Raw genomic sequence first — 27,237 nt, forward strand, 5'->3', positions numbered from 1 at the left:
GGGTACGTCATCATCGTCATCCTCCTGAGCCGGAGGAGCAGCAGCAGCGGGTACCTGCTTCTGGAACTGCTCTGCTAGCCTCCTCAGGTTGTCTAAGTTATCAGGACCTGATTATGAAAGTTACTAGTTCAATATATAGGAGAAGTAATGTGCATGCACGTATTTAGGAATACTATGTTATGATATCTGAGATATCTTTTTTGGTATTTTATGAAACATGTCAATTGCTTATTACTGCAAAGAGAAAAAAAAAATTACAAATGTAGCAGCTTATTATGAAGTTGGCACTCAGCATTTCCCATGAAAAAAAGGATGTCCTACAACATAATTTCTTCATTACATGTTACACACGCAAATTGAAATGGAAGCAATGGAAGGGGCAATCCTTACAAAAATAATGGATCAAGCAGAAATGGTGAATTGTGTTGTAGATTCAAAAAATGATTGAAATTAAGAGATAATAGACAAATGAACATTCTTTTAGGAAAGATAAAAGGAGACAATATTTAAAAATTAAAAAAGAAATGGTGATGACTGCACAACTTTTAAAAAGATAATTCAACTTCAAAAGAGAACAAAGATTGTTTTTGAACTGGAATAGAGGGGAGAATCGCTCTCTACAGAAAACGGACAGGAGACATGGAGCACATAAATGTCTCCTTGAGCTACTTTTTTTTTATTTTAAAAACAAGCGAATTTTAAGAGCATAGAGAAATATCATCTGGCCAACCACAGATTCACTAGTGTAGGAAAACAGTGTGACTTCAGTAAACAGGAAAACAAAAACAAACATCACAGAATCAGGGTGAGCAAAGAAGAATATACCTAGTTGGTTCAGTATGCTAGGCAGAACATCCTGAAGTCCTGTCACCAAAACAATCTCATACATGTGAGCAGCAATCAGGAGAGGAATGCTTTGCAAATAACACATAGATTACTCCAATGCATAAGAAAAGATACTTTTGACGCCATATAATATAAAGCTATAAAACGTAAAGAGCCAGTGTCTTTCAAAGTTATACCATCATTGCAACATGTATGTAATATATAAAACAAGTGAAAGAAGAATACTTTTTGTCTGAGGAGAACCGCTGACGACCCATGTATTGGCAGCAATTGAAGCTTGCACTGCAGGAGAACTCAAAATTAGTAAAGATTTAGGAAGCTCAACATTAGTTAGCTAAAATTGCATGACAAATATAAAGTACGTTTTCGTCGTTTTACTAATTTGATGTAGCAGTCACCTTTAGGGTTCTGAAATTGTATCACGAAATCATCTTTGAAAATGTTGACCTCGTCTATAGCAGGGATAGCATTGACCCCTATTCTTTTCAAAGTGCTCTGAAGCCTTTTGTCATCTGTCGTAGTTGTCTTATGGACTGCCTTCTTCTTCCTAGTAAACATAATTTAAAGTTAGATTAAGAAGCGCAGAAACTTGTTCCACGGTATGTTTACTGTGGTTTGCTGACAAATGCAGAACCCACCCTCCAAAACCAGAAAATCATGTCATACACTCAGCTTTTGCTTTGGCTTAATATAACCTGGAACCTCGTATTGAAGATGGTTAAAATTTTCATGCGACTAAGCTAAAGAATAGGTCGATCGTTTTCCATTCTAGATAAAGCACAGTAAAGAAAGATACTCTTTGCCAGCTGTGTACATATAATATTTCGATTTTAACATTACGATAGGCTTAAATTCAATATGGGATGACCATCTCATATGGCTAAGCTCATCTACTCTCTTGAACTATCATTCTCCATTTTTGACAAAGTACAAAACGAAGGGACATTTTGTTTTCTATTGAGCTCAAACCCTATAACCAAATGTTTACACAGGGATGCCACCCAAAAATCAATGAATGTTACATCATAGCATTTACTGTGGGTTTGATTCTGTAGAAAAAAAGCATATGACCATTCTACATGAATTTAGTTGATCTGCTCTCATAAACTATAAGTCTCCATTCCAACAAAATACAGAACAAAGGGAATTTTAGTTTTCTGGTTGACCTTAAAGCCCATAGCCAAAATTATAACGGGGAGACAACCGAAGACTCGTACAGCTTTGCATTTTTAAGATTTATGGCAAACTTTAAGCCTACATAGGAAAGCGAATGACCGTGGCTATGCCGACCTACTCTCATCATGGTGAGCCGAGCCCAACCACAACCCCCTACAACTTGAACATAGACGGTACGCACGAACTCTATATTGGAAAGCATATCATCATACAAATAGGTCACTGCCCTCATGAACTCCCATTCTCCATTTCTCACAAAGCACAAAACAAGGATTTGGTCCTCTGTTGACCTCAAAGCCCACACCCAAAGTCTAAAGCAGGAACCAAATGAAAACTCAAACAACTTGCATTTAACATCAATGGTAAATGCCTTTATTTCTAATCCCGTGGAATCGGCTACATGAATCCTATAACTCCATTCAGTTCCACAAAAGAGCTACTGGGCTCCCGAGAAATCGAATACACATCGATCCGATTCTCGACAATTACGCAAAACACCCCATGCACATCTCAAACTAAATCCTTGAAATAGAAGAAACAGGACATGAACCTGCGCACGCTGCCCTTTCCTCCAGTGCGAACTGCGCTGGCCATCTTCTTCAACCTCTCAGTATCCATTTTCTGCAATACACCAGATCATAACAACATCAAAACTATAGTTTTTATTCTCAAATACCAAAGGAAATCAATCAAATAAATAAAAACGAAAAAGGTTTTTTTTTTTTTTTTTGACATAAAGCACGTGCCTGATCGGTGCCCGGAGGGGTAGGCGGCCTTTTTTTCGCCCGCTGCCGCCGGCGGAGTCTCGAGCCCGCCGCCGCTTTAGGGTTGGGTTTAGGTTTCGGGAGAGGAAAGCGAGAGTTTGAGGAGTGTAGATTTTGGGGGATTAAGGCTACTATAGCGCGCGACGGCGCGGTCGGTTCGGGTTTGTCAGACCGGTCGTTTAACCGCGTGAGCAACGGGCCGGGATTTAGGCGGCGTTGGAAGATCCGTCACTTTAATATATTCCATCCCCAACACACATCCTCCCCCGAGAATCCCGAAATCGGTTGCGTCCGCCAAGTTTTTTTTTTGTTTTTTTGATATGAATGGCGCGGCGCGGAGGCGATAGCCAGGAGGTAGGATGGGGCAGGGGCAGGGGCAGAGAGCGTCGGAAGATTACAGCAACTTACGAGGCGCCCTGGCAATTCATTAACCGCGAGTGAACCTGGAGCGTGCGCGGCGACAAGAAGGTACGCTGCTGGTCGATTCGCGTTCGTCTGGCTGGGAGCAGTGCCCGAAGCGTGGAGTGGTCCAGCTGGACGACTCCAGCGCGTCTCCGCGCCGACCGCGCCCTCCCTTCGACTACCCCTAACCCCCCCACCAAAGGCCATGTTGCTCCGACCGCGACCCTGGCGGTCTCCTCCGCCTCGACTCCTCCGCCAGGGGCGCGTCCTCCGACGACTTACCTCCTGCAATCTGGTTCGGTCTCTCCGACGGGCGGCGGGCCGAGCTCCCGCTCCCTCCTCGCAATCGGCAACAGAGGAACTAGATGTAGCTGCGGCGCCGCTCACCTCCTTCGACTGGAACGAGGCGCGAGCCGAGCGTCGGCACCTCCTCGTCGGACACCGGAACTGACCATCTGGGACGTCTAGTCGCCGAGGTTACCGTCGACGCAGGCTCATCGCCCACACGACAAGCGAGGTGTACGACACTTGCCTGGGGTCGGGTCGGCGTCTTGCGCCTCCGTCTCCGCGCGATCCGTCGGGTCTTCGACCTGCGCGACAAGAGAGCACGTTCCACCATATCTACGAGTCCTCCGGCCCCCGGCCCTGTCCGAGACCGCCCCTCGTCAGCGATCGCGTGGAATCATAGCAGACGCCTGCGGACATGGCCGCACGTCATTCATGGAGCAGCGCCATAGGTCGTTCGTGCTTCTACATCGCTTCCCCGACGCTGCCGTCGTCGGGCTGGACAAGCGCCACCGAGGCCAGCGTCAACGCCATCGCCTTGGCCGCCGCAAGCTCGTTCCCATTGCACCTGCGGGACGACTCCAGGCCCTCATCGGACGTCTCTCATTGGCGCGGCCGGTTGCGGCGGCCAGAGGCAGGGCCCCTCGTCCGCCGCTCCCTGCGCTGAGGGGGCCTGGACGCCAATACTTGGCCTAACCGGCCGGGCGGAGATCGAAGCAGCAGTGGTTCGTCGTTCCGCAGCCGACTGGGTGCGATCGGCCGGTCTGCGTGATATCAAGCGGTGGGTGCAAGATTCCTGAAGTGGTACTGATGTATGGGGTCTTGCGGCGGGTATGACTCCTTTCCTTAAAGCACGGTGCGCTCGATCGTGCCCGGACCGTACGCGCCTTTTTTCGCCCGCTGCCGCCGCCGAGTCTCCGACCGGCGCGCCGCTTTAGGGTTAGGGGTTTAGGTTTCGGGAGAGGAAAAGCCGAGATTTGCGCGAGTGAGATTTGGGGGATAAGGCCTACATATAGCGGCCGCGCGCGTCGGGTTCCGGTTTGTGTAACAGAAACCGGGTCCGTTTAACCCGGTGAGCTGAACGGCCGGTATTTAAGCGCGGAAGATCCTACCTCTTAATAATCCGGCACCCACCCACACCACACCCCGCCCGAAAATCCCAATCGTCCGTCGCCAAGTTTTTTTTTTTTTTTATTTGAAAGTAATGGCGCGGCGCGCGCGGAGGCGAATAGCCAGGATGGGGAGGAGGGGCAGGGGCAGGGGCAGAGGCGGTCGGAGAATCTACACTTACGAGGGCGCCTGGCAAATCTACGCGATGAACTGGAGGCGTGCGGCGCGACACAGAGGTACCGGAATGGCGATCGCGTCGCGGCTGGAGCAGTGCCCGAACCGCGTGAGATCGTCCAGGCTGGAGCCGACTGGCCACCGGCGACATCCGCGCCGAACCCGCGGCCCTCTCCGCTTGCGACCACGACTGACCCCTACCCCCCTCCACCAAGGCCATGTTCCTCTCCCCGACCGCGGACCGTCCTCCCGCCCCACTCCTCGCCACCTCCCCGACTACCTCCCGCATCTGGCGCGCTCTCGCGGGCGCGCGAGCTCCGCTCCCTCGCTCAACGGCCACAGAAACTCCGAGTACTGCGGGCCCCTCACCTCCTTCCGACTGGAACGAGGCCGAGCCGCCGCGCGCGTCGCACCTCCTCCGTCGACACCATCCTGCACCAATGGGAGCGTCGAGCGCGGAGGCCGTCGACAGCGCAGCTCAAAATCGCCCACGACAGGAAGGTCTTAACGACATCGCCTGGGGCGGGGTCGGCGTCTTCGCCTCCGCTCCGCCGACGGATCCGTCAGGGTCTTCGACGCTGCGCGACATAGGAGCACTCCACATCATTACGAGTCGCTCCCGACCCCGCCGCCGAGACCCCCTTCGTCAGGCTCGGCTGGAACACAGGACCCGCGCTACATGGCCACCGTCATTGCATGGACAGCGCCAAGTCGTCGTGCTCGACATTCGCGCTTCCCCACGCTTGCCCGTCCGTTCGCAGCTGCAGCGCGCCACCAGGCCAGCGTCCAACCGCCATCGGCCTGCGCCCCGCACATCTCCTGCCACATCTGGCACGCCGGGGACGGACTCCCCAGGCCTCATCTGGACCCTCTCCCCTTCATGCGGCGCGACGCGGGGCGGCAAGCAAGCGAGGGGCCCTGAGTCTCGCCCGCCTCTCCGCGGAAGGGGGGCCTGGATCCCCATACTGGCCTACCACGGCCGGGGCGGAGATGCGACGCAGCTGCAGTGGCTCGTGCGTCGCAGCCGGACTGGAGTGTGCGATCGCCTCTCGAACAAGCTGCAGATCCTGAGGGTCTGATGAGGGGCTTGCGGGGGGTAACTCCTCCTCATCTGTCTTTTTTTTTTTTTTGCCTTTCTTTTCTTTTACCGACGAACTGGACTGATGGCTGATATGAACTGGACCGGGTGGGTATAATGAACGTTTTCCGTTTACGTGTTTCTTCACTGCGTGTTACTGCTTAATGCGGCTGCGCTGGATTTGCTTCTGTATTTTTGCGTGTGGTGTTTAGCTGTAATGTTTGCGTTCTGCCTCTGTGCCATCCAGGTCTGTTTGCTTAGTGTATCTTGAGTAACATTGACTTTAGAACTCAGTTGGGTCAAATCTGACCTTGACTACTTCGTAGGGTGCTGTGGCGAGCCATTTCTACGCTAACATTGAGAGAATTCTTAGGCTAGACGGGTAAAGAACCATGAATTTTATGAGTGAAACATGTACCGGTTTATTCTGAACAATTGAAGATCTGCATTGGAATGTAATGACAGTAGATAAAAGCGTCATAAATACAATAAGTTTTAATTAAAAGCAACTTTGCTAGACAACTCTCTTAGATTGTGGCAGAACTGAAGGGCATGGTCGGTACATTTAGGAGTTTGTGGTTACCGGATTCGGATTGGGTGGCGATCACATTCTCGACAAAGCTGCAGATAATGAGGGTATGAGTGATGGAATAGAGGTTAATCTGGTTGATTTTCTTTCTCTTTTACTGGCGGGTTGAAAGAATGGTTTGGTGATGATATACGCTTTGACCGTATGGCAGGATATTGGTAGTGTTGAGTAGAGTGGGGTAGTACCGTAGTAGATCTTTGGTATGGATTGCATTGAAATTGGATGCTTATATTGAGTATGATTGATAATTTCTTGTCAAAGCATCTGTTTTTGCTTTGCTTTTAGAATCTGAATGATGTGAATGATGATATATATACTCTTGGTGGATGGGATACTGGTAGTGTGGTAGTTTTAGTGTTCAGTAGTTAGATTGCTGAAATGGGTTGAACTGGAATTGGATGGGTAGAATGGAATATTGTGGATAATTTCTTGTCAAGGCATGATCTTGAGTGGCTATATTTTTTCTTTGGTCATTACTTTTTTTTTGCCTAACATACCATTTTTAGGTTTTTGTGTGGCTTTCTCATTGGAGAACAAATAGTTATGCACCGTATAGATTGTTTGCTCGTGACGCTGGCTGTAATATTTAAATTCTGTCTCTGCCCTCTCCAAGTTTGCCTGCATATGGGCTTTTGAGTAGAATTTGTCATAACCAGTAAGAGGCAACTACACTGCTGGCTTGACATGATGTTGAAAAATATTAATCCTCTTGTTTGTCATGGAAAGTCTATGGTACTCCTCATGATCTTACTTGGTAGAAGACATGAACTATGACATTATTTGTTGAAATGATAATTTATGGATCTCAGGAAAGATTGCTTGCGGTGTAATGTTATCGTCTGGCTTTAGGTGATGCCTGTTTTCCTGAAGGCTTGGGTACGTTATTGGTTTGTGATTGAAGGTTTCCCTTTTCGAAGGCACATATTTTCTGAACAGTGGAGCATTTGGACTAGACATGAATCTAAGTTTTGCGTCGTTGCAGATTTGTTGCGAGGACGATAGACAAAATTCCGTCTACTGGAATTCATTTAGATCAAATCTGACCTTACCTTGTTTTGCAGGTTGTTATGATGAAGCTATTCTGATAACACTTATGATAACGTCAAGGTTAGTGACTATTAACTGGTAAAATGATTATTTTTATTTAGTATAAATTTATTCCTGGTAAGCTAGATGAAAAGATATGACACCTGATTTCGCTCGAGTACAAACGATTGATTGTATTCCAGCTATTTTATGTTTCTGTAACAAATGTGAACTAGTGCGGTAGTCTGATAGATGTTAATGTTGCAATGAGTATCTGCAAGTAAAGCCTGATTTGATGAGGTCCGAACCCTACCATAAGTTCCTCGTGCGATGGCTCCGGACTGCAGACGGGTTACACGCCGGGACGATTCTAGAAACGATCTGAGATTAATCTGTGTCGATGTCTCTTTGCTGGTCATGTTGGCGGTGACCCTCGGAAGTTCTCCGTCTTTAACCACCGTTCTTCTAGGGGTCTGAATCTTGATATACTTAAACACACTCATATCAGCTCATAGTTAATAACTACTTGCTCACCCTTCCAGCTTGTTTTATGTCTTTGTTTCATGCATCTTGTGCTGGTACAGAATTACCCAAGGTCTGCGTATGACCTCTAGGAAAGAACCACAAGAACTTATTTCAGTATATTACCTGTGTGTTCAGAGGTGAACTCCAAAAATTTTTGTTCTCCCTGGTTCGATTGTTGTATATATTAACAGATTTACAGATTATGCTGACAATTTAGGCGGTTTTCTTCAATGGAGGGGAACTCTCATGGAACTTGAAAGCATAAGAAATATAGTTCATGGTATCCTTTTTTTTTTTTGACCCCCTAGGAGGAGGGATGGGCTTTGAACTCTATCTGAGCGCATTTTTACTAATTTGTGCCTTGTTTAAAAGGCTCATCTTTTGGAAAGTGATGTAGACCACACTATATTTAGAGACAACTATGTCATGCCTCGGGCCCACAAGCTTGTTGGCATAGAGCTTGTTGGCACGATGTATGCCCCAAGATCTAGTGAGTGCAACACATTGTTTGGCTTAGTCTACCGCTAAAGATTGTTGTCTAGTATTGCACTTGACTCCGATGAGTTTACTATTTAAGCTGTAGAACTATATTTTAGATATCAAAATCATTCCATCAAAAATACACACACGACGTCGCATCACGATATGATAATTGGACAATCCTAATGTCACCACTGGGTGATGTGAATTCTATAAAGGTAGCTCTTGTGGGTTCTTAGTGTAGCTCCCACCGTGCTCACATGATTTTGCTCTTAGTCTTGCATAGCACTTAGTACCATACTTTTGGCTGACAACTTGTTCTGATACCATTTGTCACGTTCCTATCCCACGAGCCTTGGACCCACTGAATGCGTCATGTTTTTTTTTTGTCTCACTCTACGACAAAAGAAATGGCTAGCCAATGTTGCAATTTACTCCCGTGACTTTACCATTTAGACCCATCTAATCCCCACATTAAGTACGCGACGTCCTCGTCACGACATGATAATTGGTCCATCTCAATTTCACCATCAGACGATGTGCATAGTATTTAGTTCCACACTTCTACCTCGGTAACTAATCTGATAACATTCGTCACGCCTCGCGCCCGCGAGCCTTTTGACGCGATATAAGCTTTGAGACTTAATGAGTGCAGCACGCTGTTTGGCTCAATCCACTGCCAAAACTAGCTAGCCATTATTGCGACTAGACTCCCAGAACTGACTTGTATAAACCCATCCATATCACCATATTTGTATTATGGTATCTTGTAGATATCTTGTATTATGATAATGGCGTAGGAGGAGATGTTACCTAACATTATGCTTCATCGGGTTTTACTCCATTAGCTCGGTAACTACTTGAGGATGACAGGTGGAAGAAACCTGACCGTTAAGCTATAGCAAAGATTGTCCAAGTGGTTTCTATGTAGTGTTTGTAGTCCCCTTGATATATAGTTTGGATTTTTCTCTTACATTTGAAACACACTGATCTGCATAAGTTTCAAGCTGTATCTTGAGACTCATATAGCACATAATAATATTAGCGAGAATATACCCTTGTTGCATGCTCCTCCCATTTTCAGTCTCATGAATCACTTCACTGTTACCTTGTATTACTCAAGAAACAAATCCTAAATGGGTTATAAATCTCATTCAAGCACTTTGTGCGTGATTACATTCTCATTTACACTTGTGAAGGTAAATTTGGAGCTTACGTTGGTCGAGGTGAAGATGGTCAGAAAAGCCTAAGTTCTATCTACTATTTTTTTCTACTAATACTAGTTTTTATGCCCGTGTAATGCACATGGTGAAATATCATTTTTTTTTACTACAGCTTAATGAGATTAATTTTGGGTTGAAATCTCTAAACTTTGATTATTGAGTCTGCCATAGTTTATATTTAAACATTTTGAAAATTTTGATGAAAGGTTTTTTGTGTGCTAAACCGGGACCAATATATTTTTATATACTTGCGTATAGTAACATCACTTTTTATCAATTTGCATATCAAACTTATGTGATATATTTGTTTATCAAATCATCGATCTCCAATCTTTATTTTAGTCACCAAGTATATGGTTAAATTTGAAGAAACTTTACAATAATCTGTTCTTGATGTGTTTGAAAATAGATATAAACCAATTTCTACAAAGAGATCTTGACCTGAGTTAAAAACACTAAAGAGCTAACAGTTTACTAAGATTGTGTTTATTAGTATATGATCTTTCCTTATAGTCTACTAGGCTCATGGGGCATCACAATTAAAGAGGAAATTATTAGATTATTAAATTGTATAATGTATAAAAATTATATAGGGGCTATTTGAAATTCTTGTATATTTTTTATTTACTGTCGGGTTTGAAATTCCAAGGTGTTTTTATAAATTTGTAATTTTTGAGGGAGTTTATTTGTTATTGTTTAAAATTTTATCTAAAGACCGGTAATATTTTTTATGCGTTGGTTTCTTGAAAGGGACACTTGGTCATATACACATTGATCATCCAATATATGAAGCTTTATGTATATTTATTGGATTAATAAGAAATATATCAGCAACCAAAGCAACAAATTAGCAATGTAGTAATTTTAAAGCCTATTCTTAAAAGAAAGACGAATAAGTGAAAATTTTTCATCTAGTGAAGGGAGAATATCAACTTAGATCCTTTCCTTTTCCACACCAATAAAAGAAGATTGAAATAACAAGAATAGAGAGAGACCTCTATAGAATATGATTCTCAAATCAATCACTACTATTTGCCGTTTTGTTGAATATCTTTTCTTGGAAGGACGGGAGAGAACATATTAGGGGAGAAATCATGCCCAAACAAGAGTTGATATGCTTTAAATAGAGACTAAGAACCAATTTTAACCCAAAAGCTATAGCTGTTAGGTATTAACCCAAACTTCTATTCAAACTCATCATTCTTTCTTATCTTACCGATATGAAACTATACCCACATATTAATCACCTCCACGACGACTTCTCTCGTGGGCTAAATAGATCATGCATATTGCATATTGCAGATATAAAACTTTTTTTAAATTAGAATTAGGCCCTAAACCTTGAATTAAACCATTCGTTTCTGTTAACATCGTCATTTTAGTTAACACATTAGCCCCTAACACAAAGAGAAGAGGGAACAGAGGATCCCCTTATCTTACACCTCTTTTAAAATAGATCCATTTTTCATGATTACACTTCAACATAATAGCATATTTTCCTCCCCATAAACACATTTGAATCCACTTAGAACCAAAACACTTAGCCTTGACATATCCAAAATAAATCTCCAATCCAACATGTTATATGCTTTTGCATAGTCAAGCTTTCCAATAACTATCCCATCCCCCCCCCCCCCCCCCCCCCCCTCCCCTCCCCCCCCCCTCCCCCCCCCCCCCCCCCCGCCCCCCCCCCCCCCCCCCTCCCCCCCCCCCCCCTTCTTTCTTTTTGTGTCCAAAGCTATCATTTATTATCTCTTGAGCACCCACTACACCATCTCCTAATAATCTACATATAATAAAACCAGTATAAACAGGATCAATCAAATTTTCAAGTTTGTAACTCAACCTGTTTGTTAACACTTTAGTACTAACTTTGTAAATGACAATTAGTAAACTAATTAGTCTAGAGTCTCCTACTTCCATAGCATCCGTGTTTTTAGGAATTAAAACCACATGGACAAAATTAAATCTATCCATCTCTAACTTACCTTCATAAAATTCTATAAACACTTTCCTATATATATGCACTGAATCTGTACATAAACCATGGATTGGAATGCATGAACGCATATCTTTTTGACATTCTAAATTAATTTATTTAGAATTCACCCTTTGACCAAATTAAATAAGATGCATGCATTCAGGATGTAGGCTATTGCCTTTCTATGAATGACCAACTTTTACAAATATGGTGTTTACATTTTTTCTTTAACAACTTGAATCCATGCGTGGTTCGAGATACACTCTCCTTCATATTCATGCTCATATTAGATGCATGCATATTAATATTTATGTTTAATTTGACCAAAAGAAACATGGCATGTATACACATTAGCAAAAGCAATGCACAAAAAGTTCCTGTTTAAGATGTCCACTTTTGGGTGATTTAAAAGTTTGACCAAAAGTTTGATTTAAGCTTCATATCTACGCGTAAAGAGTAAAATATAGGTAAAACAAGAAAGAGATGCAAATATACTATCCTCTTTATTACATTAAAAGTAAAGTGTGCAAACAAATGTTTTTATGAACAAAAAATGGGAAACACTAGAGGCACACCCTTAAACCACACTCCCAACCACATCCCTCTCCTAGCTACAGTGTTTTTGGAGCCCACATGCTTTATTTAAAAAACCTAAAAACATTGTAGCTGGGAGAGGGATGTGGTTGGGAGTGTGGTTTAAGGGTGTGCCTCTAGCGTTTCCCTTGAATGTATGAATTCTCATAATCTATTTGTTCAAACATAAAAATACAAATAAATATTAATTATGTTTAAATGATCTTAAAAATCAAATTATGATAAATATTTGGGTTATTTCGATATGGGTCCCTAAAATCTTTGAAATTGCTCATGCGTCCCTCAAATCCTAAAAGGTCTGGCAAACTGGTTCCCAAATGACCAGAATATCCTTCAACTAATATTTTTCTGAACACATTGGGGTATGGAAGGAACATAAACTGAGGGTATGTATGTCACTGAGGGATTAATTTGTAAGACCCCTTAGGATTTGAAGGACTCATGAGCAATTTCAAATATGTGAGGGACTAATATGCACTACCATATATTTTCTCTAACGCAACGGTTTAAAACTGTCGCGTTAGCATCTAAACCGTTGCAGTTGCACAAACGCAACGGTCAGCAAACTGTCTTCATTGCTGCCGTTGCCCTAGCCATAAGGCAGCGGTTGCAAAACCTAACGCAACAGTTTCTAAGACAAGGCTAACGCAACGTTTTTCACAAAATGCAACGTTTTCTGTAGCGGTTTACTGATGCCTAATGTAACGGTTACATACACAAAGGCAACAGTTATTGCAAATGCAACAGGTTTCAACGATAGTTTCTTGATACCTAATGTCGCGGTTTTGTACACAAGGGCAGCGGTTTTTCCAAAATCAAGGACCAAAGGCAACAGTTTTTTTGTAGCTAATGTGACGTTTTGCTTTGCTATGACAACAGTTTTATAAGGCTACGGCAACAGTTTTATAGGGCTATATCAGCACTTTTCAAGAAATTTGACCAATAAGCAAACACAGTTACGTAAACCAAAATAAAAATGGAATAAGAACACACTACAATAAGATATCATCAAAATGAAAAATAATGAAGCATTCATATGTTTTAAGCCCATCATTCAAAAATAAGTAGTTACAAGATAACTTCAACTCATCAAAATATGATCAATTCACAACCATCAAAATATGATCAATTCACAAGTACAAATCTGTTCCAAAAGATTCATATATCAAAGCCATCTTGGCCGCATTCTCCTATTTAAGTCTTTACATCCCCTGCAAAAAATAAAGAAACGTATCAAATATCATGTTAGCAACTAACTGGAAAGGTTGGAAGTCATAACATCGTTAACTAGGTTTGTTGGAAGTCATAACATTTGTTAGTAGACAATTCTGTAGGCTGCGCTTACATGATTTAGTCATTAGACACGCATTTTAAAAGCCAAATCACAAGAAAAGTCATACGATGCAAGAAATCGTGCTTTCTAGTGTTAATCTCGTCTTTCAAATTCTAGGTTCTTGGTGTGTCCATGAGCATTTGGATCTTAGAACATTTATTGGACACATCAACGGTATTTTCTTGTTGATTATGACAATATCATTGTCATGAGAGCATCACATGGTTTCCTATGGCTGATAGCCCCAGACCTTTGACACCTATGTCACACATGCATATGCACTAATGCTATTGATTATTCATGTCTATTATATGATATTCACCAAGCCTTTAGCGACAACAAAGATTCTTCAAGTTACGACAAGGAGACAAGGGGAAAAAAACAGTTTCAGTTAATAAACTGGTACAGTTCCAAGAAATCATTACTGGCAAACAAATAAGGGTTACCAAGCTTAGTTTTATCACCTATGTCAAACATGACAGTGCAAGAAATCATTACTGGCTAGATTTCAACAAATGCAGTCACATAACACTTAATTTAGAAACAAACAATCAAGACCATAATTTTTTTTTGAATCATAGCTTACAATGGATTAAGGTTCGGAGGAAGATTATAAGGAATTTGGCCTCCATTTGCAAGGCCATTGCTGCTCATGTCCCTGCACAATATGAAGGAGATTAAATCTTTCAAAAAAATCACTTACAAAATTTAAATATAAGATTACTCATAGAGAAGCAATGGCACTCAAAGATCAACTACCAAAGTCATAGTTTGCATGTCGTAGACCAATGTTCATTTCAAACATGAACATATTGTATTATAAATAACTTACAACCATTTAAGGTTTGGTGGAAGATTAATTCTTAATCTTGAATTAGAAAAAAAATGGAACAATACAAGGAAAGTGAAAACTAATCTAGAACTAAATTGGTAATGATATTACAAAGATGCACATGTTTATAAAAGTAAACAAAATTGAGAAAAATATATGATTATGAAATATAAAATTTAGGACTTACAATTTTATCGGGAACAATTATATAGCATATTTTCAGATAGTGAACCTCCTTGGCCTGTTACACAAAAGAAATGTGATACAGTTGTTACACTAGAATACACTTAAACGTTCTCTTAAACTAAACAGAAGAAACAAATGAGTATACGAACCTGATAATGATTCTGTTTGTTGGAAATTTGATGTAAAAAAACAATGAAAGAAAAATTGATTTGTATTCCTCTCAAAATCGATTACAATTTGGATTCCGATTACAAAAGAGAGGAGAATGAATTTGACTCTCCCATTTGTTTAAAACTGGGTTCTTTACGGTGGCGATGGAGTGCCTCCTTCGATTGATAGTGTCGAACTTGCTCTCCGTTGACGATCCGACCATCTTGATTCACTGGAACGTAGTCTTCTCCTCACGATTTGACGCTGTGGAGAACTTGCAAAGCAAGTTTGAAACTCTGGACGAGTTGATAACTCTGGACGAGTTGATAACTCTGGACAAGTTGGAAACTCTTGAAAAAGAGTTGATTTGAACCGAGTTGATTTAATCAGCCAAGGGAATGCTCCTGTTGCCGATCTTGAAGATGATCTCTGTTAGAGAATGATGCCGATCTCCAAGAAATTCCCTCTTTGCTGCCAAGTCTAAGATCCCAAAAGCCAGCCCTTGACCGAGTCTCCCTTTGTTGATGAGAGAAAATCCTCTCCTTTAACTCAATTGAGTTTCTCGTATTTATAGGGGATTAAGGGGGTGTAACTGCCCCCTTAATTTGCTCCTCAATGGGCTGAGTGGGGTGTAACCGCCCCCTCTTAAACAGCTCCCTAAATCGTGGGGAAAACGGTTTTGAAACAGTTCTGTTAGTGCTTTGAACGAGTCAAAACGCCGAAAACAGCGTTCTGGGCCCGAACTGTGCGTTTCTGGACCTGAAACGCAGAGTTAGGCCTGAAAACGCACAGTTGGGCCTGTTTAAAGGCTGAAAACGCACAGGTCGTGCTGTTTTAGAGATGAACTTGCGTTTTAGGCTGAAAACGCAGAGTTGGGCATGTTTAAAGGCTGAAAACGCATAGTTTGGCCGTTTTAGAGGTGAACTCTGCATTTTAGGCTGGAAACGCAGAGTTGGGCCGTAACTCTGCGTTTTGATGTTATATCACAAGGATAACCTCTGCGTTTTGAGGTTATAACGCTGGTTCGACCTGTGCGTTTTGACTCTGTAATGTAGAGGCGAACCTTAGGCGGGCTTGGCGAGCTTCAAGCTAAGTCCAATGTTCTGACGAAGTCCGGTCTTGTAGACGGACTTCAGAACATAATTTGCTACGAAGAACAGGTCATAACTTTCAAACCGTAAGTCGGAATTGGACGAATTATATATGAAAATCGGCTATCTCGACGAGACGGGGCCATCCGAACCAGGCTTCGGTTCGCTTCCTCCGTTTCTCTAAATTCCTTACGGTTTGAGAGATATCTGCATTCTAATATGAAGAGACCGTCAATTTGTAGTCTCTTTTGCTAGAGCTTTGCACAGATCGTCCTCTTGTAATCTTCGTCTTGGCTCCTTGAAAATATGAGAGTCGTCAGATTGTAACTCCCGATGTTGATTGTGAAGGCTGTTGAATTTGGGCTTTCATTAGTTGTTGTGAAGGTCGTCAGATTGTAACCTTCTACGTGAAAGTCCTCAAATTGTAGCCTTCTGGAAGTCGTCAGATTGTAACTTCTATCATCGGTGTTTGATGGGGGATCAACTATCTATTGTGATTTTTAGACAGCCTACAGAACCCCCTCCAAAGTTTTCGAAAGTTCGCGGTTGACTGGGACGAATTTTCGGAATACTTTGGATCTCAACTCTGATCTTGGAGCTGTTGATTCCTTGTCACAAAGGAGTTGTTCTCTTCACACGCTTCGAAGGCAGCTTGGTTGAAGGGATTTTCCACGCAGGACCTGTGTGAAGGTATGCGCCATAATCCTGCTTCTGGAATGTGGGGGTGGACCCTGCATTTTGAACTTGAGATGCGGGTTTCACCCTTGCATGTTGAATTTGGAACACGGGTGTGACCTCGGCGTTCGGTTTTTGCATCGCGGGTCTGATCTCAACGTTTTGACTTAAGACATGGAAGTAGCTTCCGTGCATTTTTGACTAAGTCTTTGAGACTCGTCTTTGGCGCATCTGTTTTAAGTCTCGACTCACATCCATTAAGCTAATGGATCTACGAACATGCATAGGATTTTTGGCAAACCCTCAGCCATCAACGGATTTGATAAGTCTTTACCGACTACCGTTTGAGTCGGGCTAGCATGTGAATTATTTAAACCCGTTTCACATGTAACGTTGTGCTAAGAGAATGAACCCTCTTAGACTTGATGCTATGATTTTGAATACATAGACTTTGTCATTTTCACGGAAAAAGACTAACCGGCAACGCGTGTTAGGTGTAGGCTTATCTCTAATTAGGGATCGAGATAAAGATCCCCATGCGTGTGAGGCATGGATTTTGGCGTTATTAATAACAATCTGCCACGATGTTGAATACATGGGCTTTTATCCTTTTTACGGTCAAAGACTAACCGGCAACGCGTGTTAGGCGTAGACTTATCCCTACTTAGGATCTGGGATAAAGTTCCCCGTGCGTGTAAGGCACGGATTTATTAATAACGACCTGCCACGATATTGAATACGTAGGCTTTGCCCTTATCGCGGGAATAGGCTACCCGGCAGCATGTGTTAGATGCAGACTTATCTCTGTTTAGGGATCAAGATAAAGTCCCCCATGCGTGTGAGGCATGGATTTCGGCGTTATTAATAACAACCTGCCACGATGTTGAATACGTGAGCTTTTGTCCTTTTTACGGTCAAAGACTAACCGGCAACGCGTGTTAGGCGTAGGCTTGTCCCTACTTAGGATCTGGGATAAAGTTCCCCGTGAGTGTAAGACACGGATTTATTAAAAACGACCTGCCACGATATTGAATACGTAGGCTTTGCCCTTATCGCGGGAATAGGCTACCCGGCAACATGTGTTAGATGCAGATTTATCTCTGTTTAGGGATCAAGATAAAGTCCCCCATGCGTGTGAGGCATGGATTTCGGCGTTATTAATAACAACCTGCCACGATATTAAATACGTAGGCTTTGCCCTTATCGCGGGAATAGGCTACCCGACAGCATGTGTTAGATGCAGACTTATCTCTAATTAGGGATCGAGATAAAGTCCCCCATGTGTGAAGGCATGGATTTTTGGTGTCGTTTCTTCCTGTGTGGCTTGAAACACCGAAAGAAAGTTGTAAGTACCAGAGGTGTAGTATTAGCTTAGCATGAATTTTCACCTAAAGTGAAATTCAAAATTTTCATCACTATCACTAGGATAATTCCAGAAAATCTTTAATCCACTGGGGATTTTATAATAAAAACTTGTTATTCTTGTTGAGAAAGAATTAACAAGTTCATTGGGGAGTTTGACTGTTAGAGGTGTGATGTTAACCTAACAGTATTTTATGGACCTATCGCTCTATTGAAGAGAGTCGATAAGTTGATTTGGTCGTCAGAGGTGTGGTGTTAACTTGACGGGTTTGTGGATCTATCGCTCCATTTAAGAGAGTCGATAAGTGGATTTTGTCAGAGGTGTGATATTAACGTGACAAGAAGAATTTGCGATCAGGCAATTTTGAGGACTTATCGCTCTATTGACGAGAGTCGATAAGTTGATTTTGTCATAGGTGTATTGTTAACGTGATAGGATTTGTGTTGCGATCAGAGCAACTTTGTAGACTTATCATCCTATTGACAAGGATTGATAAGTGGGTTTTGTCAGAGGTGTATTGTTAACGTGACAAATTTTGTGTTGCAATTAGAGCAACTTTGGGGACTTATCATCCTATTGACGAGGATTGATAAGTGGGTTTTGTCAGAGGTGTATTGTTAACGTGACAAGATTTTGTTGCGATTGAAGCAACTTTGGGGACTTATCATCCTATTGACGAGGATTGATAAGTGGGTTTTGTCAGAGGTGTATTGTTAAGGTGACAAATTAGGAGTGATGCAAACTGAATGCATACTCTGTGGAGATTATGATCGTCAGAAGTGTAATGTTAACTTGACGATGTGAAAAATTCGTTACTCTTAATCCAGTGGATTCTAAGTAATCAACCCCCAGTCTTGATTAAGACTTAGCAGAGGCATAAAAAGAGGTAGACAAGGCATATCACCTAGTGGGGCACTATCTATGAAGTCGGAATAGGGTCACATCACCAGGTAGGCCATTATCTGATGAGTTTGACTATCAGAGGTAACTGTTAACATGATAGTTTTGTGGACCTGCCATCCTATTAAAGAAGATTGGCAAGTTGATGGATTATCAGAGGTAACTGTTAATATGGTAGCTTTGTGGACCTGCCATCCTATTGAAGAGGATTGGCAAGTTGAGGGACTATCAGAGGTAACTGTTAACGTGATAGTTGTTGGACCCGCCATCCTACTGAAGAGGATTGACTTCAGTGGCCGTAGTATCTTTCCCTTCTGACTGGGAAGAGTGAGCCTGGTCCAGTTGCTCAGGAGAAGAACGTGATAGTTTTGTGGACCTGCCATCCTATTAAAGAGGATTGGCAAGTTGATGGACTATCAGAGGTAACTGTTAACGTGATAGTTTTGGCGGATTTCGTGATTGACAGAGGTATTTTATTGAATGTGACAACTCAGAAAATTTATTATTCATAATTCAATGAACTACAAATAAACCAACCCCCAGTCTTGGACAAGTGCAGAGGAAAAGGAGCAGACATGGCGCATCGCCTAATGGGCCACTATCTAACGAGTTTAACTATCAGAGGTAACTGTTAACGTGATAGTTGTTGGACCTGCCATCCTACTGAAGAGGATTGACTCCAGTGGCCGTAGTATCTTTCCCTTCTGACTGGGAAGAGTGAGCCTGGTCCGGTTGCTCAGGAGAATATTGGGCTTGATCTGATTGCTCGGGCTGATCCTGCCTACTTTGTTCTTCAGCTTTGATCCTGACAATAATTTTTTGAGCCTGGTCGCCTTGAGAAATTAGTTGTCTCCAAGAACGTCATTCTGCAACTTCTATTTGGGCTAGGAGGTCGGTTTGCAAGTTGTGTCGACAGGTCTCTACTAAAGTAGACTGTGTCATACCTGACGAACACTGGAGAGCCATGGTTCGGAACCTTTTGACGAAGGCTTTGACGGACTCCCTCTTCTTCTGCTTGGTGGCGAGAAGGGTATGAATGGAGACTTCTGTATCCTCTTTAAAGAATCTTGATAGGAAGAGTCTCTCTAGATCTGTCCACTTTTGGATACATCCCACGGGAAGTTTCCTGAACCATTCAAAGGCAACTCCCTTGAGGGTGCCAATGAACAATCGAGCCAGTATGACATCGTTTGATATTAAATTTCCAGTCTGTGACTTGAAATGATAAATCTGTTGGTTCGGTGATCCCGTGCCGTCAAAAGTTTCGGGATTTCAAATTTTGGAGGATAAGGGGCTGCATCCCATTCGGCAGGATAGGGTCTGATAACTCCCTCATCTTGGAGCTCGCTTCTGTTAGCAATGGCTTTAAGGCGGGCTTCCAATTCTTCCATTTTGGCAGAATGAAGATTCTGCTCGTTCTCAGTCTCTCTTCCTTCATCAGAGGAAGATTCCAGGCTGTGGGCTTCTTGGTCAGAAGCCGCATCATCAACCACTTTTCCCTTCCCTTTGCTTGTGTGAGGTCGGGATGAAGATGCTTTTCCTCTCCGGGAAGATTCTTGCCTAAGCGGCGAATCTGTCTCCTGAGATTTGGCCTTGTCTGCGACGATTTGAGTCAACATGGCCTTGAGTTCATTGATAGCCTCCTGCTGTGATTTGAGCATGGCCTCCTGCTCATCAACCCTCTTTGAAAGATCTTCAGAATGTTCTGCCATGTGGGCGAAGCTCTCATGCCCAACGAAAGAGCTTGATGATTGGGACTCCGCAATGGCTGAGTGTTCGTCATCGGAATTAGTTCCTCTGGCTAAACTCCGATAGTTGATAGGAGGAATGGCTCCTGTTCGCGTCCGAGTGCGTTGGTAAACTCCTTCAAACTCGTTAGTGATTTTTCTGTCTCTTGGAGAACGATCTGTCTCTGACTCGTCAGAACTAGGGATTGATGATCTCCCTCTGCCAACCATGTTAGAAGTGACTCCAAGGTATTCATCCTCTAAAGTCTTCTTCCTGTGAGAATGTTGTCGATTATTAAGCAAAACGACGTTCGTTGGTCGGTTGAACATCGACAGCAATTCCCGCAAGTCAGAGACTTGGGATGAACCTCTCACAGAGCGTGAGGGTAGAGATGGAACCCACTGTCCGTTAAAGGATAGGACTGGTTCCTGGCAAACATGAATTTTAAATCCATGTTGATGATTTTGAACACGACGACTCACATCGCGTTCCAAAGAAGGAACACGAGGGTCGTGTTTAGCTTGATTAACGCAAGACCAAAGTCTGCGTTTTTCTAGTGAAACGCAGTCCTGCGATCTGCTTTCGGATTCTGAAACGCACTCCTGAGAGTTGCGTTCAGTTTGTGGAACGCACTCCTGAGAGTTGCGTTTTGGTTCTGGGACGCACTCTTGAGAGTTGCGTTCAGCCAGATCAACACAGGTTTGATATCTGCGTTTAAATGTTGAAACGTGCCTCTGAAGGCTGCGTTTTGATTGCACAACGCACCACTGAGGGCTGCGTTTGACATAAACTGAGCCCACTCCTTTAGAGGAGGGGCTACTCGAGTAATCTCGGCTAAAGGAGAGGGCTTCCTTTGGCATAGGAGCAACAACTGGAGCTTTAGTCTCCTTGGAGATTTTGCGGGTCTTGCGCATAGCCTTGGGGCTAAGGGATCCGGAGGAGAGGGCCTCCTCGTACTTGGCTTGATCAAACTCGATAATCAGAGTTTCAACGGTCGTTCCAGTGAGATGAACATCGGATTGCGCCACCACTTCTTCGTCAGAGAAGCTAGTCCCCAGCAGAGTCGCCATCTTTTGTTTGTTGGAAATTTGATGTAAAAAGACAATGAAAGAAAAATTGATTTGTATTCCTCTCAAAATCGATTACAAATTGGATTCCGATTACAAAAGAGAGGAGAATGAATTTGACTCTCCCCTTTGTTTAAAACTGAGTTCTTCACGGTGGCGATGGAGTGCCTCCTTCGATTGATTGTGTCGAACTTGCTCTCCGTTGACGATCTGACCGTCTTGATTCACTGGAACGTAGTCTTCTCCTCACGATTTGACGCTGTAGAGAACTTGCAAAGCAAGTTTGAAACTCTGGACGAGTTGATAACTCTGGACAAGTTGGAAACTCTTGAAAAAGAGTTGATTTGAACCGAGTTGATTTAATCAGCCAAGGGAATGCTCAATGTTGCCGATCTTGAAGATGATCTCTGTTAGAGAATGATGCCGATCTCCAAGAAATTCCCTCTTTGCTGCCAAGTCTAAGATCCCAAAAGCCAGCCCTTGACCGAGTCTCCCTTTGTTGATGAGAGAAAATCCCCTCCTCTAACTCAATTGAGTTTCTCGTATTTATAGGGGATTAAGGGGGGTGTAACTGCCCCCTTAATTTGCTCCTCAATGGGCTGAGTGGGGTATAACCGCCCCCTCTTAAACAGCTCCCTAAATCGTGGGGAAAAAGGTTTTGAAACCGTTCTGTTAGTGCTTTGATGAAGGCTGAAAACGCACAGTTGTGCTGTTTTAGGAGATGAACTCTGCGTTTTAGGCTGAAAATGCAGAGTTGAGCCTGTTTAAAGGCTGAAAACGCACAGGTCGTGCTGTTTTAGAGATGAACTCTGCGTTTTAGGCTGAAAATGCAGAGTTGAGCCTGTTTAAAGGCTGAAAACGCACAGGTCGTGCTGTTTTAGAGATGAACTCTGCGTTTTAGGCTGAAAACGCAGAGTTGGGCCTGTTTAAAGGCTGAAAACGCATAGTTGGGCCGTTTTAGAGGTGAACTCTGCGTTTTAGGTTGAAAACGCAGAGTTGGGCCGTAACTCTGCGTTTTGATGTTATATCACAAGGATAACTTCTGCGTTTTGAGGTTATAACGCTGGTTCGACCTATGGGTTTTGACTCTGTAATGCAGAGGCGAACCTTAGGCGGGCTTGGCGAGCTTCAAGCTAAGTCCAATGTTCTGACGAAGTCCGGTCTTGTAGACGGACTTCAGAACATAATTTGCTACGAAGAACAGGTCATAACTTTCAAACCATAAGTCGGAATTGGACGAATTATATATAAAAATCGGCTATCTCGAAAGGCTTTGGTTCGCTTCCTCCGTTTCGCCAAATTCCTTACGGTTTGAGAGATATCTGCATTCTAATATGAAGAGACCGTCAATTTGTAGTTTCTTTTGCTAGAGCTTTGCACAGATCGTCCTCTTGTAATCTTCGTCTTGGCTCCTTAAAAATATGAGAGTCGTCAGATTGTAACTCCCGATGTTGATTGTGAAAGCTGTTGAATTGGGGCTTTCATTAGTTGTTGTGAAGGTCGTCAGATTGTAACTTTCTACGTGAAAGTCCTCAAATTGTAGCCTTCTGGAAGTCGTCAGATTGTAACTTCCATCATCGGTGTTTGATGGGGGATCAACTATCTATTGTGATTTTTAGACATCCTACAGATTCTAAAATTTTTATCAGCTTATGATTGAAATCATCAAAACAAAAAAATTCACTAACATCAGGGATGTTACTTCAGATTCACAAAAGATAGTATGATGTTAGTTACATCTTTCTTTCTAAAAATATTTGAATAGATTAAAACTAAAATGGCAACAATTTGATTTGGCAATAAGCTTCCAACTGCAACTGTGCAAGTGAGATAATATCAAACACAAAAAGCTTCCAACTGCAACTGTGCAAGTGAGATAATATCAAACACAAACAATTGAGTTTTTCTTTTTTTAAATGAATATTTATTCATATGCATGTCTATCTGTTTTAACATCATGGTAGTTTTCTAATGTATCAATCGTTTATGCATAGATTAAACTTCAATAACTATTCTCCAAATAGAATAAGTGATTACAAGTAAATTAAGCTGATTACTTACTCTCCTCTTCAAACAAATTCCCCAGCACACTAGCATTAGAAAACCGATCTATCCTTCAAGGTTAAAATTTAGTCAATGTGATGTTAGAAGAAATATTTTGAGATAAAATACCTTGCGATATTAATAATTTGGCACGAGAAAAGTTTTGAGACTATGGCGACCTCACATTTTAGTAATCATCAATTGGAAACCATTTGAAAATAAGAATCCCTAAAGTGAGACACTCTTAGAAACTATTCTAACATAAACAAGAAGATTCAAACATGTATTACTACTAATTATGGTGGAAATTTACAAAAAAGTTAGCTAGTTTCTGAAATCAAAAGAAGTATAATGCAAGTAATATTTCCTGGTAGCCCTTGAGACTCCCTCTACAGGCAGCATAATGCAAACTGTGCTCCTCACTCATGTCACATTCACAGAATAAGCGTAGTCCAAATAATCATAATATCCTTTTCACAGTAAAAGGAAGATTGAAAGACCAACTAAGTATTAAAGCTAAGGCCAACATACAAATGACTAAATTAGTTCCTTATGGAGAATTGTCACTCTCGAAAGTTGAACTAGCCACTCTAAAAGGAGCATTAAGATAGCAACAATCTTATCCATCTTATGTGACCGTCAACTAGTTGCTTCTTAAATAAGTACAGCATATAACCTTAAAAACATACAGCTATAGTTATGTCCATTTTTTACTAACTATAACATCACTTTTGCTCTTCTTTTTAATTAAAAACATATGCCAATATGCTCAATGTACTTGAAAATATTTCTATTATTGATCATAGAAGTTTCTCTTTTATAAGGTTATGTAAGGTCACTTTTGGATTTAACCTGCATCCATCAGTATCGCCGAAAGACACTTTTTGAAGTAAAATATAGTAACGATTATATAATGAAACAAAATTAGGGAAAGTCTTTATCTTGCATTAACACCATCTAAATTAGGTCCAAACCAGCTCAAAATTCAAAATTAGGAAAAAGATTACACTAAATCAGCATGACCTTTTCCTTCTAATTTGTGTCTGTTTACGCTAATTCTGGATAAATACAGAAGCCTCAAATAGCTAGGCTAGTTACTAAAACTATTCACCAAGTTGTGCAAAAAAATTGAAGAGTTCCTTACACGTATAAATAAAGTGATCACCTTATAGAATTTTACCAAGACACATGGAGCAAAAAAAAATCATATCATATAAATAAAGTGATCATGATTGCCATATACAATTTTAGCATCACATAGTTGAGGAACTGACCACTAAAAGATGATCTTTTAGAGTTCTGAATCTGAGTATATAGTTTCCAATTTACTGTAAAAACCTAGATATAACCAGAAACTGAAGCAATTAATGAAATGAATTTCCAGAGCAATGATCCTCAAAGCTTTGATTTAAACCCTAAATCTACATCAACAACTACAACGACATGCACAAGATGAAAGAATCTAAAAAATCACCGAAATCGAGTCATTTTCCAATACCTTACTAAACTTGAGATGGTGCTGCTCGCCGGCGAGATTGAGCTAACAATTGATGAAGACGACCATGCCGCCGGCGATGATGAGGTAGAATTGCTAACGGTGATGAGAATTTGCGATGGAGATTGAGAACTAATGTTTTGGGCGATGGCGAAGTGAGAACTAGGGTTTTTGACGATGGTTAATTTAGAGTGAGGGTTTTCAATTTTGGGAATTTCGAGAGCGGCGAGATGCGAGAGATCAGTTTATAACAGAAAAGTTAATTTATGAAAGACTCAACTCCATTGTCATCTAATAAAAATCCAATAGTTACGCGTCAGCCCAAAACCTCCGGAACAATGATTGGGCCGAACATATTGTTTTTTTCACAAACCGCGGCATTAGACCTGTTGTCACGGTTAGAATCGCTGCAAAACCGCTCCTATAGGTACCTAAATGCAACGGTTAATACCATTACGCCGAAACCGTTGTGATATCTCAAAAACATGGTAGTGATGAAATAACTAAAGAGTGAGATATTAATATCTAAATAGCCCTAGATAATTTAAAAACAATTACTATAATACAATAAAGCTCCATTGTTAATATTCACTAAGTGAGGTGCACATGCAATCGCATGTTGTCAAATATCTTGATCCGTATATGTATAACACTTTGAAAGACTTCTTTGAAAATAAATAAACAAGTTCAGATAGTTCATACCTAGTCAAAAGCGTTGATCAACACTTCGGCCAACTTGTTTGCGACGAGCACAAAATGATTCAGCCTACATCAACCTGAAACAGAACTCATGAAGTACTATATCAAGATTTAAACTCAGTTTAAGTAATCCAAAATCAAACCAGTTTAGAGTATGTGGTTCTAAGTCTAATTGTCTCGAAATTATGCACATCGTTACACGAGGCTGTGGAGGCATGAGCTACTTATCTGAACTACTGGAACTAAAATTGACAAAGAGTTTGCACTATAATATTAAAGATGAAATCTTTTGTAGAAGCAAAACTTCAGAAATCGTGCTGCCTTCACACAGAAAGGGTACTATATACCTAAACGAAAGTTTTGCAACTACAGAAAGTACTGCTAAACTAAGAAGATGGTTCATATCTCACTCAGAACCTTACTGAGAAACAAAAGAAGGCCTACTCATAAGGAAACCTGCACAATCTGGACGGCTCTTGATACCAGTCTGCTTATCTGCATTGAGCGTCCAACTACTATGACACAGGAGATCGCGCAAAAGGAAGGAACTACTTTTGCATAAGAGGAGCTCAATACTTGCGCAAGTTATTTTCCTGCTAATAAACAAAATTTGAAAAAGAACAGGTAAATTAAACACTAAGGGACATAGATAGGAAGAATCACAGATACATACACCTGTTATAAATAAAACGGCAAAGGTCTTTTGTGTAGGTGAGGCAATATTTATTGTATGTTAGTGAATTACATGACAGGGAAAACCCTATGCTACTGTTATTTTAACCATCAACTCCAATCACTCATTTTGGTTCCTCTAATTCAAGGTAAGTAATTAGGTATCATGTCTGTATACTGGTTTATTCAAACCAATGTTATGCCTTTTAACTACCAGACATGCTTCAGCACTAAAAGCTACACAAATACAAACACATGACTGTTGCATGTCACTATCTTCTTGCCAATCGCATTCCATGTGAATTATGAGCTTTCATGTTATCTTTCTATAGTCATTGATCAGCTCCTCGGTTCAGTTCAGGCTATGGCCTCACAGAAGAATTGCTCCTTAATTCATGTTACCTTATAAAATCTATCCTGCAAAAAGAAAATAAAGGTTTAGTGTCAATATGATGCTCATACGAAAGGTAAATTGGAGAATGCATGAGAATGAGATGTCTAAAAGGAGAAAGCAAAGGGAAGGCACAATTAATACACACTAGTGTACTTACATAGCAAAGTAAGCACTAATCAGTAACCATGTATATAATTAACGAACCTGGATCATATGCGATTTCCTTGAAATACCCAAGCATTCCCATCATCTGAGTTGGAACAAAACCACACCAGCGAAACAACCAAATTCCAAGGATATCTTTCTGTTGTGAGCTGAAATAATCAACTGAAATACCAATAGAAGAATGTGTTCAT

General features: G+C 41.7%; 3 protein-coding genes and 1 long non-coding RNA gene across 6 annotated transcripts in view; 1 reads left to right on the forward strand and 3 right to left on the reverse strand.

Moving 5' to 3' along the window:
• The window catches only part of LOC109823564 (nascent polypeptide-associated complex subunit beta-like), a 5,956-nt gene extending 1,560 nt beyond the window's left edge, over positions 1–4,396 (reverse strand). The window contains exons 1-6 of the mRNA XM_020389840.1: positions 4,339–4,396; positions 2,573–2,646; positions 1,245–1,393; positions 1,072–1,128; positions 826–864; positions 7–107 (exon numbers count right to left, since the gene is read on the reverse strand). Of these exons, the coding sequence (XP_020245429.1) occupies positions 7–107; positions 826–864; positions 1,072–1,128; positions 1,245–1,393; positions 2,573–2,640 (414 nt within the window). The 5' untranslated portion in view covers positions 2,641–2,646; positions 4,339–4,396. The remainder of the gene's footprint in view (positions 1–6; positions 108–825; positions 865–1,071; positions 1,129–1,244; positions 1,394–2,572; positions 2,647–4,338) is intronic.
• LOC109823565 (WD repeat-containing protein LWD1-like) lies at positions 4,711–5,836 on the forward strand. Its single transcript, XM_020389841.1, is given in 8 exon segments — positions 4,711–5,133; positions 5,135–5,167; positions 5,169–5,264; positions 5,267–5,300; positions 5,303–5,346; positions 5,349–5,419; positions 5,421–5,601; positions 5,603–5,836. Coding segments are annotated over 8 exon segments (1,116 nt in total).
• Positions 13,359–25,994, reverse strand: LOC109823933. Its single transcript, XR_002242512.1, has 4 exons — positions 25,819–25,994; positions 14,606–14,659; positions 14,173–14,244; positions 13,359–13,464 (listed from the first exon to the last, which is right to left on the reverse strand). It is a non-coding gene; the product is annotated as an uncharacterized LOC109823933 (long non-coding RNA).
• LOC109823932 overlaps positions 26,150–27,237 on the reverse strand; it is a 24,251-nt gene continuing 23,163 nt past the window's right edge. For 2 of the 3 annotated variants that reach the window (XR_002242510.1, XR_002242511.1), the window contains exons 13-14: positions 27,086–27,208; positions 26,466–26,904 (exon numbers count right to left, since the gene is read on the reverse strand). The gene's annotated coding sequence lies outside the window, so the exon portion shown is untranslated. Of the gene's footprint in view, positions 26,409–26,465; positions 26,905–27,085; positions 27,209–27,237 lie in introns of those variants that run through there. The other variant, XM_020390395.1, reaches the window with a different exon arrangement.

This window comes from Asparagus officinalis, chromosome 9, assembly GCF_001876935.1.
Source record: "Asparagus officinalis chromosome 9, Aspof.V1, whole genome shotgun sequence".
In the NCBI taxonomy this organism is placed as follows: domain Eukaryota; kingdom Viridiplantae; phylum Streptophyta; class Magnoliopsida; order Asparagales; family Asparagaceae; genus Asparagus; species Asparagus officinalis.